Consider the following 17003-nt stretch of genomic DNA (forward strand, 5'->3'; position numbering starts at 1 on the left):
CAACCTTTCCCTTTTAAAACACAGTTTTCAGCGACTTTTCACAAAATTTATGTAAGTTGTACGATGCATTATGTTTATCATATTTGAAATTGCATTCTGATCTCCAAAATATACATCGAAATATATCCTAACTCGCGTAAAAAGGAATCAAAGCAAGTGAAAGGGCACATGTGCACAAGTTGCACCGTCGCATCACCCGACCGGGCCGCCAGGCGATGGTGCGCCAGATCTTCCGGGTCGGGCAGCGTGTCATGACCCGCTGGTTATCGCGCTGTTTCATGTGGACGTACGTACACGTACAAGTCGAGTGAAATCTAAAGTATTCGTATCTGTAGTGAACAAGGGCAAACGATGACGTTGACTCGAAGGATCAGCTGGCTGCTGACCCATCTAAAATACATCTTCTTATAAAAATTATATTATATTAAAGCTTAGATCTTCAGCTTTATCATAATCTAAAAATCATTTGAGGTCAAACAGAAATTAAGTGGAAAAATAACTTTAGTTACATGATAATTATTTTCTTTCATGTTTTAGATCAAAAGTTTCACCTATATCACACAATCTTTTTAAAAATCCAAACACATGACCTGAAAGAATGATTTTTCTTCTTTATAAAGATACCAAAAAACATTAAATTTTGTCAAAATTTAGAGCAGCAATGGCCGAATAAAAAGAGGTGTTTTCGTCCGCACCAAGCTCATTAACAATGCAAAAACCCTCTAGTCATGAATATCACTTGGATAAAAGAAGCTACTTTTTCAGGGCTTGCCGACTGACTGCATTTAATTTGGTGTGTATGATACTAGCATGGATCCCAGGAAGCCTATTGATTTTGAGGTCAAAAGGTCAAAGGTCAAGGTCACAGTGACATGCTTTCATCCTACCCTTTTAAAGTTATTGTAAATGCCTTAACCTAGGCTCATATAATTTGGTGTGTATGATACTAGCATGGATCCCAGGAATTCAGGAGTCAAAGGTGAAGTTTCCACTTTTCTTACTTGACCAATAACTCAATTTTCCGCGTTACAGGCGGGCATATTATGTGCTCGCCTTAGTGACACTCTTGTTTTATGTTATTAGAGGAAATCATAATTGTTTCATTTTTTTCATACAAATGATTGCTTCCCTTATAATGAAGAAAGTTGCAGCAATGAATATCTAATCCACGAAATCAGTTGTCAATCCAATTTTTTTATTTTTAGAGGAAAAATTTGAATAAACCCTATTTCATATAATAAAATACAAAAGAACAAGTGGTGATATGACATCATCAGTTTGCTCATTGAATATTCATGAAGACATGCCTAGAACTGTTTCACCGGAATAATGCAAATCTTTAAAATATCATAACTTTGTTATTCCTTGTCAGATTTTGATCAAGTTTTCAGTGTCTTGTTTTTCTGATTTTCCTTTATCTGTTCAAATCATTATTTTCATCCTGGAGTACCCCTTTAAGCAAGAAATATACCTGCAGTGGTGCTCAGAAGTAAGTGAACCCCACGAGAAATTGAACATCAAGTTTCACCATGTTTTAGATATTTAATTGTGAAGTCTGGTGATGAAATAATTACATTCAATGAAGTTTGTTTCTCTGGGCTTGCCAAACATTGTAGTGTTGTCTACATTCAACACTCCGGACGAAGGAGTGCATTTTGTGGTGGGGTTTACTAACTTATGAGCACAACTGTACACTGTTCTACACTCAACCTAATAGGTACCTGGTAGGATTAATGTCTTGACTGCACAGGCTGAAAACAGCAGCTAAAGCTGGGGTAGTAATAACAGTGTGCCTCAGATTATATTATTTGTAAAAAGATGGCGCTGTATAAATGCCGATTAGAAGAGGTTGATGAAAATGCCAAGACAGAATGGTTTGATAAAAGGAGAGCATGTATGCTGCTAGTAAGGTGTGGTTTAAATAGGGAGTTGTTGATAGTCTGCTTACGATTGCATCATAGGCCATTTTCTGATGTGGAAGCTTGGAAGTCCCAAGCATTTTGTGGTTAAAGAGATAGTATCATCTCTTAAACCATAAAAGGCTTAGGAACTTTTAGTTTCCACATCAGAAAAAAAACAAAGTATCAGATAAGTTTGCCCATATTAAAGATACCCCCCCCCCCTTCAAATCAGTGCATGACAAGACAAAACCAAATTAAATGCTCTCCTCTCGTGATGGGAACCGATCAATGTCCATGGTCACATTTTTGTCTCTCCCCACCAGAGGTGAAGGCGAGACTTTAGGGATCCAAATGTCGTACGTCACAAACATTATGACACAATAGTCTATCCACAATATATTCTAGTGGTGCCCCAAAGAGGAAGTAGGCAAGAAAAAACAACTTTCAGATAAATCCTTATGAAGCCCCATTTTTTAATTTTTTTTAAAGAAGACTATGAAATGTACTAAAGAGATAATCTCTTCTTTGGCACAGACATGTGTATAAGCTTGAATCAGTTGGTACATGCATGAGAGCCTTTCATTTTCTTATTTGTTGCAATGATTAAACTAACACTGATTATCATCAGTTGAATCGGCCTTGGAAAAGTGGAGATAACAGGTTCTGTTCACACGAGCTCAACCCACAGTGTGTGGACTATAGTGTGAACCTGGCAGACCATGTACTATAGGGTACCGAAGCGATGACGTCGGTTGCCATGGTGTCATGGCGGCCTGGTTCTAAACAAATGAACCAGGGGGCCATTTCATAAAGTTGTTCGTAATTAGGAGCGACTCTACGAAGGACTGGTGATCCTTTCTTACGTGCTAAACCATCGCCAATTTTTATACACCATTTACCTCAAGAAAGGATCACCAGTAGTTCTTAAATTCGCTCTTAACCTACGAGCAGCTTTATAAAACGGCGCCCTGTTATGACTCTCAGAATGATGGTAACAACCAGGGACAAAACACATCACCATTTTGCAAATACAAATGTGTATAGACGATCGTGCAGCTGCGACTCGGTTTAGAACCAGCCGGATCGTTGTCATGACATCGTGATGTCACATTTTGGTACTCTATAAAGTAAAACAAATGTTTTGAAATATATGTGCAGACATGTGATCAAGAACTATGAAGAAATGGATTTTCCCTGTAATTGATGTAAAGATTTGGGCCATCATTATGAATATGGTATCTTTGCCATTATATACTACCATGGAAATCTTGGACCTGATTGCTGTTACCATGGAAATTCTTGTAATGGAAAAATAACCGTAATTGTAAGTTTATATGAAATGATACCTCTACTTTTAATCATTTCACGATGAGCGAACCTATTGTTTAGGTGCAGGGGGCAATCTATTGTTTCCACTCCCCCCCTCCCCATTTGAATAGTATGACATCATAATGTCTACACCCATGGAATCCTTTACATTACTTTACGCTTGGTCAGCCACTTGGATTATGACGCAAAGCAAAAGTCGCATCAAAGAAGCAAAGATTTTGCAGTCAATCCATTTACAGGATTTGACATGCATTGCTACATCATGAGAAAAGAGGAATTATTATCCCTCCGATTTAACTAGTTCTTGATGCCATTTGTCAGTATCTAATCATAGAAGAAGAACAAATAATGAAGGTTGGAGGATCTTTCAAGAAAGGGGTTAAAAAATAACCAGGGCATGAGTGATGTTGTGTCTCGCCCTCTTGTGAAAATAACTGAAAATATCGCGATCTCCTTTTCCAACAGAATCGTATCAAAACCTCATTGTGAAAATACCTGGTATAGACTGGAATACCAAATCAAATTTTAGAAGGGCAATTTCATGAATTGCTACGTCTTTTCACCTTCCCCTGTACCTACTCTAATGACATTATTGCACCAATTTTTTACATGCATGAAGGTTAAATGTGTTTGTGGGTGCACTGCAGTCTAGCTGAGGGCTCTAGAAGATGAAAAAGTTAGAGAACAAAGTGTTAGTTAAATTTAGAGGAAAATTCAACATTTTGAAAATAACTTTCACCCTTTTACTCCTGGGGTATTATTTTTTATACACCTGTTCTAGACGGGACGTATTATTGTATCACGCTCGGTGTCCGTCCGTCCTTACCATGTGACCTACAAAGGCATCATAACATGAATTTACCCCCAAGTGCATATATCACCCAAGTTTGGTTGCCATTGAAACATGTGCAGAGTTATGTATTGATCATTATTTTTTTAATGAAATTATTGCTAGCCAAAACTAAATCTTTCTTCAACGGATCAATCCTATGGAAGTCTGGGAACGTTTAGTTTTTGTCTCGCCCACCGGAAGTGAAAGTATGAATAAGGGATCCAAACGTCCGTCTGTCACAAAAATTATGACAGATAACTGTGCAACTGTAAGTCACTTTTCAACCAAACTTGGGTTGTAGATGTAATAAAGGGGTGTAGTCGGCTGTCATATGGTAAGGTTTCAAGCTTTCAAACATTAAAGCTCATGTGCAAGACTCTCTTATGACACATAACCTTGTCTTACTCATCAACCATACTTGGGTTGCAGATGTGTTTAAGGGGACCTGCATGTTATGGTGCAGTAGGCAGTCACTTCATTTAATTTCAGGTCAAAGGTTACAGTTTATGTGCAAGACTCTCTCATGACACATAACTCTGCAACCATGTCTCACTTTTCAACCAAACTTTGGGACACTGACCTCTGAACATAGTAAATCTCCTGCCATACATGTAGGCATTCGTGTACATGTATGTACACATGGGTATTCTTAATGAATACACCTGATCATCAAGCAATTTCGGTTTATGAAAATAAGATGGTCATTTGATGGTTATTGAATAACAGAAATGCCCAAAACCATGCTGAAAACATAATTTCTTGGCAATACTGTGGCTATAAGTGTTGTAAAGGTTAGAAGGGAATTATTCATCATTGTAGTGGGTATATATTATCAGACTGCATGTCAACCTGTTGCAGTTTGGATAGTAAAAGCATGCATGGTCCCTGATGGTACTGATGAGGTAGTATTGGTCTTGAGATTGCTCCTTTCAAATTGGCTGAGCTTAGTGACTTAGTCAAATCTTTTATGAATAATGTAAGTTGTGGTTTTGATACCCTTAACCTACTGTATTTTACTTAAATCTTTCTCAATCCTCTTACTGTTCAGTTGAAGCAGCTATCAATAGATGAATTACGGGAGAGATTAACGTCGTTAGATCCCCAGATGGAAGCAGAGATTGAGGAGCTTAGGAAGCGATATCAGGAGAAAAGGAGACCGATCATTGAAGCCATGGAGGTCAAGAGAAAGAGAACGCAGCATTTTTAATGGTCATTTTCTTACTTGTTGCAGAATCAATGCCATATTTGTTCATTTTGTATTGTTTCAATGCCCCCCCCCCCTCCCTTGAAAGGGGAAGTGATATTTGGAGTCTCAAATTGTAGTGTAGTAAACAAGTGACTAACCAAGTTCATGTGTCAAAGGTCAGGGGTCAAAGTTGTATTTATGTCTATGATATCTGGGATCTTCTTACCATTATCTGGATTCCGCAACCTATTCAAATATGGGTGTGAAAATCATGATTTGTTTGATGAATTGGTAATTCAAGAACATTATCAATTGCTGACAGACAAGGATAGATGCGAGCCAATAACACATACCTGTATGAACAGAAGCGGGCAGGCCAGATATAATCTGAGTAGCATAGATTTTGACATGATTAAAATATGGTAAACTACATGTACTTCTAAATCACAGCAACATTCGCTTTTCGATCAGATATATTTTGCCCGGACATATTTCCTGTAATTTTGATGACATAATAGTTCATTCCTTTAAAAAAAAAAATGAATGACTTTGGTTTCGGCATTGAAATTCATTCCTGGAAAATAGTTGAATGATTTAGTATTTTGTTTGTTTTATAGCCGGTAGATATTTGTAAAAAAATCTCACAATGGCATGAGTACGATTTGACAGATAGAAGTCGCTCATGGTTCATTTACGCTTAAAGGAGAAGTCCACCCCAACAAAAAGTTGATTCGAATAAAAAGAGCAAAATCCAACAAGCTTAATGCTGAAAATTTCATCAAAATCGGATGTAAAATAAGAAAGTTATGACATTTTATAGTTTCGCTTAATTTCACAAAACAGTTATATGCACTTCCTGGTCGGTATGCAAATGAGGAGACTGATGATGTCATCCACTCACTATTTCTTTTGTATATTATTATATGTAATATGGAATATTCTAATTTTCTCCTCAATTGTCAAGTGAAATAACGATTAATTCCTCCCTGAAAATGTGGAATTAGCATTGTTTAATACTCTATGATTCAGTCAAGTTGGTACTTATTGTAAAATCTGTAAAAAATGAAATATTGTATAATTCAAACAATAAAAGACAAAAGAAATAGTGAGTGAGGGACATCATCAACTGTCTCATTTGCATGTCACTGAGTTGTGCTTATCACCGTTTTGCGAAAAATAACCGAAACTTAAATAGAGTCACAACTTTTTTATTTTACATCTGATTTTGATGAAATTTTCAGCGTTATGCTAGTTTGATTTTTCTCTATTTATTGAAATCAACATTTTGCTGGGGTGGACTTGACCTTTAATGGTGATCTGATGATATTTGGGGTTTCCAGTGTCAGAAGTTAAAGTTGAAAAGATCATCAAAATGGCTTGTTCTTGCGTTACCTGAACACCCAATAGCAGAATTGATATCAAATTCAAACTGGATTGAAATATCTCAATTAGACATCTAGCCAATCATGTAAAGGTTACTGAACTCATTAAAAGGCTTGTTTTGCAATAACCTGTGAAACTTCTTTGAAGAGAAGTTCAAAACAGTCCATTTGATAACACAAGAAAAGTAAAATATGTAGGAGGTAGTCTGTTTGGATTAACTGCCGGTTTAATTTTGAAAACAAATCTTTCGATAAATGATTGCATAATTTGTTCTTGAAAATTCAACATGAGCGTATTGATATGTTATTTTCTGTGAAATAGGGAGTATTTTCTGGCATATTTGAATGGGGTTGAGAATCCAACATATGTTGCAATATAAGAACAAACAATTGAAAGTAATAAATAATTCAGAAAAAAAAACATGACCGTCCTTATAGCTCCATATTGATTACTTCTCCTGGATTGCATTGCTATCACTTTGTACCATGTCTTTTGTTTTTGTATCAGATGTATTTAATGTACATACTGTAAATATATTAGATTATTATGTAGAAAGAAATTATTTCAGTCTCTCCAGTTAGAATTGAGAATTTAGTGTACTGAAAAATCTTTTAACGGGTGTGTCACAAATATGTGTACGATACTCTATCATAAAAACATCTTAGGATTGTAATTCTTCCTCTAGATTTAAACAATATTTTGTGTGAAAAATCACAAAAACAGTAACCACTTCTCATTTAAAAAAATAAATAGATAGAACAGAAAACTAAAAAAGATGTTGTTATATTTGTAGTATGAGTACAAATTAAATGTAAAATAAACATAAGATACACATGCTGATAGCCTGAGGATAAAGAACGAAAACAGAACACATTATTATGAAAAGCAAGTCTTTGAAGCTTGTATATGGAAATTGAATACTTATTGTTTGTACTCAAGGATGGTTTGACTTGTTTTCTCCTTTCCTGTATTTTTTTTATACATGTCTCATTTTCATAGACCCCTTTCCTATTTTCATCCTAGTTAATGGAGTCCATTTGCATCCAACAAGTCTGGTTTCTTTTATCTTCACCTTCCTTTCTTTTTGCTTCTTACCTTTTCATGTGTGTATAGATAATGAATACCTGTTATGATTTTTTTTTCTGAAACTAAAAAAAAAGCAAAATATGTGTCAATTAAAGTGCAAATAGTATTTTAATCTTCCCATCTTGTAAATATTTATGTAGATTACCATAATATCTGTTCTTGTTCAATCTCTTGAATTACTCTCTGAGAACAGGTAGTTATATAATTTGTGTGTTTGTAACTCTGTATATTTTTGTTTGGTATTTGTTCTGTTTCTGTGCTACATTAACCTTACAAAGTTACGTTATAGGTCTACAAAATATTCCCATTTATTTAAAGGAAAGTATTCACATGTATTTCGGGTCGACACTGCGCTTCTTACTGAGGGCTGTGAAATTTGATGATTATTCAATGAAACATCAAATATTAAGTAGCATCCATTACAGTTTGATTGAAACATTCCTGTTTCATTACAAGTGTTGTTGTAATGATGCAGAGCATTGTGGCCCAGTGGACTAGGCTCCGGACTTTGAAATAGAGGGTTGCTGGTTTTTATGCCAGCCATGGCATAATCTCCTTCACCCCCCCCCCCTCCCAAACAATAATAATCCACATTGTGCTGCACTCCTCCAAGGTGTGGTTAATGGATGTGTGGCAGGGGTTTTCGGGGGGGGGGGGCAGTCAAATGTATTGCTCTACACATGCGTGACCAAATTATTTCCAAACACCCCCCTAAACAAGTTTTTCTCTGTGTGTGCAAAATAACAAATAACCCACTAAACAAGTTTTTCGCAGGCTTTATCTATACATTTTGGCCCCTAAACAAGTTATCGCAAGAATATGACCCCTAAACAAGTTTTGTATACAATCGGGAAGAACCCGAACACTTTTCAGAAACGAGGAGGAAAAAGCCTTGGGGAAAAAGCTAGGGGAAAAACATGCCCTTAACACGTTTGGTTAGTCTTTAAAAAAAACTTTGGAAAACAATACCCTAAAGTTGACCCCATGATTGACCATTCACCAGTCTTTCAAAACCACCCTTTTTCTTGAAAATCAGCATTTTTGATACCCTTAACAAATGCACGCGCGGACCACGTCCAAAACTGAAAAAAAAACCTTTAAACATGCTTTTTATGTTACGCATGTCTACAGCAATATATTTGGAAACCCCCCCCCCCCCCCCCCCCCGGGGGATTTTATTCTTTGAAATGCCTTTGCGCTGTAAGAGGCTTGCCGGGCGCTACTAGGGTAACGATGTCCGAGTCCCCTTGAGAAGCGCAGAGTTATGCTACAAGAGGTACATGATATATGCACTACACAAGAACTGAATTTTATCATTATAGTCATTGGTTTCATTGGAAATTGGAATTGCTGGTCTTCATGTTTACAGGAGTTATATTATTTTTCTTGATCACATTGTGGCGTATCCTGTGTACTGTATGGTGATTGAAATAACTTTTGATTATATGTAAACAGAGTATTTTTATACTAGTGATGATGTTTTAATGTAATTTTAGGCAGTGATAATGTAGTCACTTGTATGATATTAACCGGGGGGGGGGGGGGGTGTTTCACAAAGATTTAAGTGTAAAAGTCACACTTAAATGCCTGGTTGCGTGCAGTATAAAAGGCATGACCGCATCGGTGAGATCATGTTAAGAGGATGTGCGCTACTGCGTATTGCATATCATGCATGCATGGGGCTACTACAGCTCCATGATGTATGCGTCAGCATTTAAGTGCGACTCTACGTCATACTTAAACCTTTGTGAAACACCCCTCCCCTCTGGAGAAAGCCACTGTTTAGTGATAGCTCATCCTCTTATGTCTAATCTTCCCTGGCCTTGTTCAGACTTGGGGCTGTTTTAGTAGGAGTAAGGTCGGTGGAAATGGCGGAATAGTGCCGTCCGTACGACAGAGTTTGTGATAAGTTACTCCAACCTTGCTCCGACCAAAGCCTTGTTCATGGGTGTGTTCCTTTTTTTTTAAATGGATTAAATTTCCAAAGTCTCATTCAGACGCGGGGGATCCTGGTAAGATTAAAATTCTGTCATGAATTGATTAAAATTCAAAAAGATCTTTAAATTTCTAATTTAAATTTTTCGACCCAGATGTAGACTGTTTTTGGTCAAAGGAAGGGTACAGAGATACTCTAACGTCAGCCTATGTCATTGTATCTTTGGAATTTTAATCCATTCACAATAGCAGTTTACTCAGACTTGTATCCCACTCCTGATCAAGGCTAATGTCTGATAACATAGGGCCTGCTTTTTAACACTCCTCTTTAATAGTCCTTTTTTTAAATGAATATAATGAGCCTCTTCTATGTCCTGGGTTTCTCTTTCAAGCCCTATCCTTTCCCTGGCATCTTTCATAACCCCTGATTATCCTCATGGGTGTCTCCTGTCAGCTCTTTGTTCCCCTCTTTTGATCTCTTCTAGTAATCCGTTAATTCCCTTTATGCTTTTATCTATATTCAAGATCGTTAGTCTGGGGTTCTGGTTGAGCAGTTTCATCCACCATCCAGAGCTTTCTATGCCCTTCATGTAGGTCAGCGTGGCCTGTGCGTGATCAGGGCAAAAATCTTGAGTTGGAAAATCAATCTTAAATTCAGACTGATATAAATTTCATATCTTTTACCTATATTATTTGAGAACAATGTCAATTTGAGTTTGATTTGAATCAATTGCAACTCTTTGTGAGACTGGGGGGCACAGGGACGCCACTCACTTTCCAGGCAAGAATCTAAACTGAATTGAATCTCTGCAATGTATTATCAGGCTAGTTTAACATGTGTCCCAGAAGTATTTCAGGGATGTGAGAGCTCACCTTTTTAGCTAATTTCAGCTAGTTTTGCTTTTGATTTTCAGCTTAATTTTAGCTTTCCTCTTTCCAATTACGGGAGCTCTTTCAATTTTAACTTTTTTCAGCTCTTTTTGTGATCGCTCACACGCCCCTGATATTTGTTTCGATTTACACTCAACACTAACAGTTTGTATCAGATCTCTTCTTCAATTTGATATCGAATATGTCGGTAGTGATTTGTTCAAGCATGGCATATTTTATGATGAATGATATCCGAACAACCACTTATGACCATCAAACCTGTACTTTCTCTTCATTTCTCATAATTATAAAGTAACGATTGAAAATGCTGTTTCCCTTGTGATTAATGTATATCCTCTCTCTATTGTGCAATGGTTTGGCGGAAGAATGCCTTAGTAATGTTCCAGTTTCATGATAAATTATTGGACCACTTTACTACTAAGACCCCATACGGTATGGTCTAATAAGCTGTATATCATTATTCCTAAACCATCATTTTGGATTGGGTGTTCACAGTTGAAATTACACAGGTTTAGTGCATGTGGTAAAGCTGTACAAACGATCCCTTCTATTGTTGTAAAGTCACCCATTAAAGTTTTTTTTTAACTGAAGCTATTTTCTTATGTCAGGAAATATTTCAATTTGGCCTTATTTTACTTGTATTTGGATGTAGAGACCACACACTCAGAATTTACCCCGAGTTTGAGAGCTAAGTACATAATGTTTTTAAAAAGAATTCTCACTAATTCTATAGCATTGCAGTTAATTCTAATAGGTGCTCAAACGTTAGTAATATCCATTTAGTTAATATCCATGTCTGTAAGGAAGTGCTTGCCAAGATTCCTTTATCATGAATATAAAAATATGTTAAGGTGTTAATTGTAAATGGCTAGAAAATATTTGATGCTGCATCTGGTTGTAGAAGTTTAGAACATGTCATACAATTAAAAATTCATATTACATTTGTTCACAAACTTTGAGATTTCAATTGAACTACCAAACAATGTGTAGATGAATTTAACCTTTGAGCACTGTAACTAGGGGCTTCCAATGAAGAAAAAAAAGCACCTTCAGTTGATTACTAGTTTACACAAGCCACTTGTGTTACTATGTCAGTGCAAATATCATCTTTTGTTTGGTATACTTGCAGCCCCCAATCGAGAATTACCATTAAAAAAAAACATCACTCGAACTGAATAGATAGCTTACTATTAAAGTGATTCAGATTTAAGAATGTTTCTTTCCTAAGTACCTATAGTGACCAGGTATTCCATCAACCTGTTTTAATTAATGAACTACAATCCTTGCAATCTGCCTTGCATGTACATTACCTTTTGCTATGTCTGGCAAGCTTTCAGGTTGTCAAGACCAACTTTTGTTTTGGGGGCGTACTTGCAGCCCCCAATTGAGAATTACTATTAAAAAACAGCACTCAAACTGAATAGACAGCTTACTATTTTTAAGTGATTCAGATTTAAGGATGTTTCTTTCCTATGGACCTATAGTGACCAGGTATTTCATCAACCTGTTTTAATTAATGAACTACACTCCTTGCAATCTGCCTTGCATGTACATTACCTTTTGCTATGTCTGGCAAGCTTTCAGGTTGTCAAGACCAACTTTTGTCTCAAAAGTATGCATAAAATCTGAGCAAATATAAATTGGTCCTTTGGTCATACAGACATGATGTTCACGCATTGATAATAAGTTGATGGATATTCTATCACCCCCCCCCCCCTTCAGACAAGTTCTTGCATTGTACAATGTTTGGTTATACAATGTTTTTTATTCTTAAATTGATGCATCAGTTCAGTTTATTGAAGCACATTGCATCTGAATAGCCACATATCGTATTTCGCGTATAATATATCCTACCAAACACATGACATTTTCAGAATACTTCTTCAAAATGTCTTAAGGTTTTGAGATCGTTTTGGGCAATTCTGTAAAAGTTATGTTTGCTGGGATACAATGAGTTTGTGCATCCAAACACCAGGAAAACCAAAGGAGAATTGTTTGATAACTGGTAGGTGTTTCATAAGATACCAAGGATTTTACAAACGACTGGTGATCCTTTTGTAGGCGCTTAACCAACAGCAATGAAAATTACGTGTATATCATTTACCACGTAAAGGGTCACCAGTTGTTCATAAAGTCACTCCTAACTTATATGAAACACTCACCAGATCATCAACATGTTATTAAAGGAAAGGTTTTATTTATGTCTCGATGCATAGTATGAAACGAAACCAGTGACCCGTCGCCTGTATGATAAGATGTTGGTCTATTGAGTGTGTTTGATTTGGGGTGTACTTTTTCATTTTTTTTAATTCATGAAAGAATTTTAGACAACTAACATTTCATGTGGATAGAATGATCAGCTTGGTAGGTAAGCTAAGAAGAAGTTATTTAAATACGAGAGAAATAAAAGTACATTTAAAATGATTTTATATATAAAATACAGTGTGTTCCTGGTTTTCTGTTGTATGTGCTGATTACACTAACAGTCTTGAGCCCAATACCTGTAATACAACGCATTATCAAATCACATACACAAAACACAATGGTTCAAAATTTCATCAAATCCTATTTTACTTTTTGGTAAAGTCTCCATAAGTGCGTGTCACTATCCCAATTCATTACTTGATTACATAAAAGTGTGTGCCCCATTGGGGTTATGATGAGAAGGGTATACTAGCACATCAATGATGTGGAGCTCATCCGGCATCTTGCAACAAAATTTAACACAATTTTAAATTAATTTCAGCCCAGTTGACGATGTAGTTAATTATATTGGTGACATAAATTGAGGAAACAGAATTGAAATTGATGAAGAAATGACAGAGAAGAATCATTTTTCGGGGGATTTATGAATAAATTTTGTATAAATTAGCATAATATTTTTTCTAGTCAAATTTTTTTTCAAAATTCTGTGTGGAACCTTGGTGAACCTCATGTAGCTCTCAGATGGAACACACAAAAAAATCAAAATCAGTCAACAAATAAATAAGAAGCATTTTTTATGAGTTTTGAAAAATATGCATAAATTAGCATATTTAATGAATTTCAAGATTCTGTGCAGAAATTTTGAATATCCCACCTAGTCCCACCTAGTGCTATCATATAAAGCAAACAAATTGAAATCGGACGTACGAAGAAGAAGCATTTTGAAATTTTGTCAACAAACAAAGAAGAGGCATTTTCTGTGATTTGTGAATAAATTTCGCATAAATTAGCATAAAGAACTTTCTACTCAAAATTATGTGTAGAAATTTTGGTGAACCTCATGAAGCTCTACCAGATGGAAGAAAATAAATCAAAATCGGTCAAGAAATGAAGAAGCATTTTTGTTAGTTTTTAAGAATATGCATAAATAAGCATTAAAAAAATTTTTAGTCAAAATTTCAAAATTCTGTATAGAAGTTACCGTACATGTAGGTGAACCTCATCATGAAGCTCTACCAGATGTAAGCAAAAAAAATATCGGTCAACGAATAAAGAAGTATTTTTTTGTGAATTTTGAAAAATGTGCATAAATTAGCATATTTTATGATTTTCAAAATTCTGTGTAGAACTTTTGAATCCAAGTTCAACAAGTTTTTGTTGGGGTGGACTTGTCCTTTAAAGGACAAATCCACCCCAAATAAAAAAATATTTGAATAAAAAGAGAAAAATCCAACAAGCAAAACACTGAAAATTTTATCAAAATCGGATGTAAAATAAGAAAGTTATGACATTTTAAAGTTTTGCTCAATTTCACAAAACAGTTATACGCACATCCTGGTCGGTATGCAAATGAGGAGACTGATGATGTCATCCACTCACTATTTCTTTTATATTTCATTATATGAAATATGAAATATTCTAATTTTCTCCGAATTGTCAAGTGAAACAGTGATTAATTCTTCCCTATACACGTGGAATTAGCATTGTTTAATACTATATGGTTCAGTCAAGTCGGTCCCTTGTGGTCAAATCTGTAAAAAATGAAATTATGTATAATTCAAACAATAAAAAACTAAGAAATAGTGAGTGATGGACATCATCGAATGACTCATTTGCATGTCATTGAGTTGTGCATATCACTGTTTTGCGTTATGCTAGTTTGATTTTGCTCTATTTATTCAAATCAACATTTTTCTGGGGTGGACTTGACCTTTAAGATTTGTAATAATTTTGGTCACAATGTGACCAAGAATGGCCCATATCGGTTTATCTTTAGTCATGTTTTCTTTCTAAATTAAACAATCCTAGATTTACAATCTAAACTTGTTTGTCGTAAAAGATCAAGGTCAGAAGAGAGCCATTGAATTTTAGATAAGAATGAACATCGTCACAAACTGTTTCTCTTATTTAATCAATGTCATGTGTCCAAGACTGTTTCGAAAATGATTAATTATGAAGATGTAAAATTGTTTCAGGATGCTAATTTATAAACTTTGACTATCAGGATTGGGGAGGATATTTTGAGTAAATGCTAAACAGGTAGAAGTCATTTTTCTGTTATATGAAATAAATTGAGGAATGTTCATTTATATTACTCAGTAATGAAATTACATTAACAGTTTACCAATTTAATCATGGAATTACAATTGAATTATATACACTGTGTGAATATTGTGAAACTTGAAGATATTATTCCTTAGATTATTCATAGTTTAAAGGTCAAGTCCACCCCGAAAAAATGTTGATATGAACAAATAGAAAAAAATCAAACAAGCATAACGCTAAAAATTTCATCAAAGTTATGGCACTTTTAAAGTTTTGCTTATTTTTCACAAATAGTGATTTGCATAACTCAGTGACATGCAAATGAGTCAGTGGATGATGTCCATCACTATTTCTTTTGTTTTTTATTAACTCAGTGACATGCAAATGAGTCAGTGGATGATGTCCATCACTATTTCTTTTGTTTTTTATTGTTTGAATTATGCAGTATTTCATTTTTTACAAACTTGACAGTAAGGACCAACTTGACTGAACCATATAGCATTAAACAATTCTAATTCCACATGTTCAGAGAAGAATTAATTGTTATTTCACTTAACAATGAGGAGTAAATTAGAATATTTCAGTTCGACGTGAATGACTACATGCAGGGAATGGTCCAGAATCCCTCCATGTTGGTTTTCTTTTCTTGATGCTCTAACATGGACTTCAATTTGCAGAGCAATCTGCCATAAATTTGAGCTTGAAATTTCCAGCATCACTTTAAACCCATAGTTCCTGCATGTAGTGCAGATAATAGTGAAGCTCAACTGCTAGACAAGGCAACACGCCCAATTAATGCAAACATGTTTGATCCACCTGTAGAACTTGGTATACAGAGAGCGGTGGAGCCTGACTGGTTTATTCTGTCTTTGACTATTATGTACGTAACAATAGGCCAGGGCATGGCATTGACCGGAACGGTTGAATCCATAATAGATAAAGTTTTCCACAATATCATTTTGAGAAGTCCCTATTTTGAGCTATGAACCCAAGGCCCTGTGAGATATTAAGACCGAAGCAAATGTCGCAGGAGCAAATGTCATAGGAGCAAATGTCGCAGGAGCAAATTTCATGTCACCACTAAACAAAGAGAAAAGTAATGTTTGATTGTATTCTATTCTACACAGCAAATTTATTCTTTTCTCAAATGGGGGGGGGGTGGATCCAGGAATTTAAGATAGCAGGGACATATATGTAAATAGCAAATTTGAAAACGGGACGCAGAATACAATTTTCACAGATTTAGCTATATTGATATACATGTACATGTTCCATGGGCGATTCTCAAAATATAGATTGGGTTTGTGTACCTTGTACCCCCGTCTGGATCGGCCGAGGGGATGGGGTGGGGGAGTGGTGGGCGTTCTGGGGCAACAACTAGCAACATAAACATAGTTCATTCTCACAGGCATTTTGTGAATGAAATCAGGGGTGTGAGTGGTCACAAATAAAAAGATCTGAAAAAAGCTGAAGAGTGTTGAAAAAGTCTGAAATAGAAAGAGCTCCCATAATTTGTGTACAGAGGAAGGCCAAAAATAAGCTGAAATTAAGCTGAAAATCAAAACAAAAAATCTGAACTCTCACACCCCTGAATGAAATGGATTTACCATTAGCTCCTGTTGTTAATTCTCACTTATAAAATGGGTTGAGTATACATTTATCTATTTATTTGTTATTTGTATAGTATAAAGAAAAAAACGCCCTGATAATAAAAAAGGCAACAATGGAACTCAACAAAGACATAATTCACATAAAATAAGATTTTTACAAATATATTCTGGAACACTCCTATCTCAATTCCTCTTTGTTTCTTAATCTTTCACTTTTCCTTAATATGTTTCCCACTTCCAGATCTCTCTCTCTCTCTCTCCATTCATATCTCCAAACTTTTCAATTTCTCACTTTCCGTCAATCTGTTTCTTCCTCCATCTCTTTTTCCTCGTCATCCCCCATACATGCACTTCACAAAAAAAGAATGAAAACGTACATG

The 17003-nt window shown here is 35.6% G+C and overlaps 1 protein-coding gene across 8 annotated transcripts in view; it reads left to right on the plus strand.

Annotated features, from left to right (window-relative positions):
- LOC129261507 (serine/threonine-protein kinase 4-like) overlaps window positions 1-8392 on the plus strand; it is a 34072-nt gene extending 25680 nt beyond the window's left edge. For 4 of the 8 annotated variants that reach the window (XR_010293913.1, XR_010293919.1, XR_010293918.1 and 1 more), the window contains 2 exons: window positions 5111-5706; window positions 5866-8392. Coding sequence is in view for 4 of the 8 variants with exons in the window: in XM_064101068.1 (XP_063957138.1) it covers window positions 5111-5269 (159 nt within the window). In the remaining 4 variants the exon portion in view is untranslated. Of the gene's footprint in view, window positions 1-5110 lie in introns of all 8 variants that reach the window. The other 4 variants (XM_064101068.1, XM_064101083.1, XM_064101056.1 and 1 more) reach the window with 1 other exon arrangement.
- The last annotated feature ends 8611 nt before the right edge of the window (window positions 8393-17003 follow it).

Source organism: Lytechinus pictus, chromosome 1 (genome assembly GCF_037042905.1).
Source record: "Lytechinus pictus isolate F3 Inbred chromosome 1, Lp3.0, whole genome shotgun sequence".
In the NCBI taxonomy this organism is placed as follows: Eukaryota; Metazoa; Echinodermata; class Echinoidea; order Temnopleuroida; family Toxopneustidae; genus Lytechinus; species Lytechinus pictus.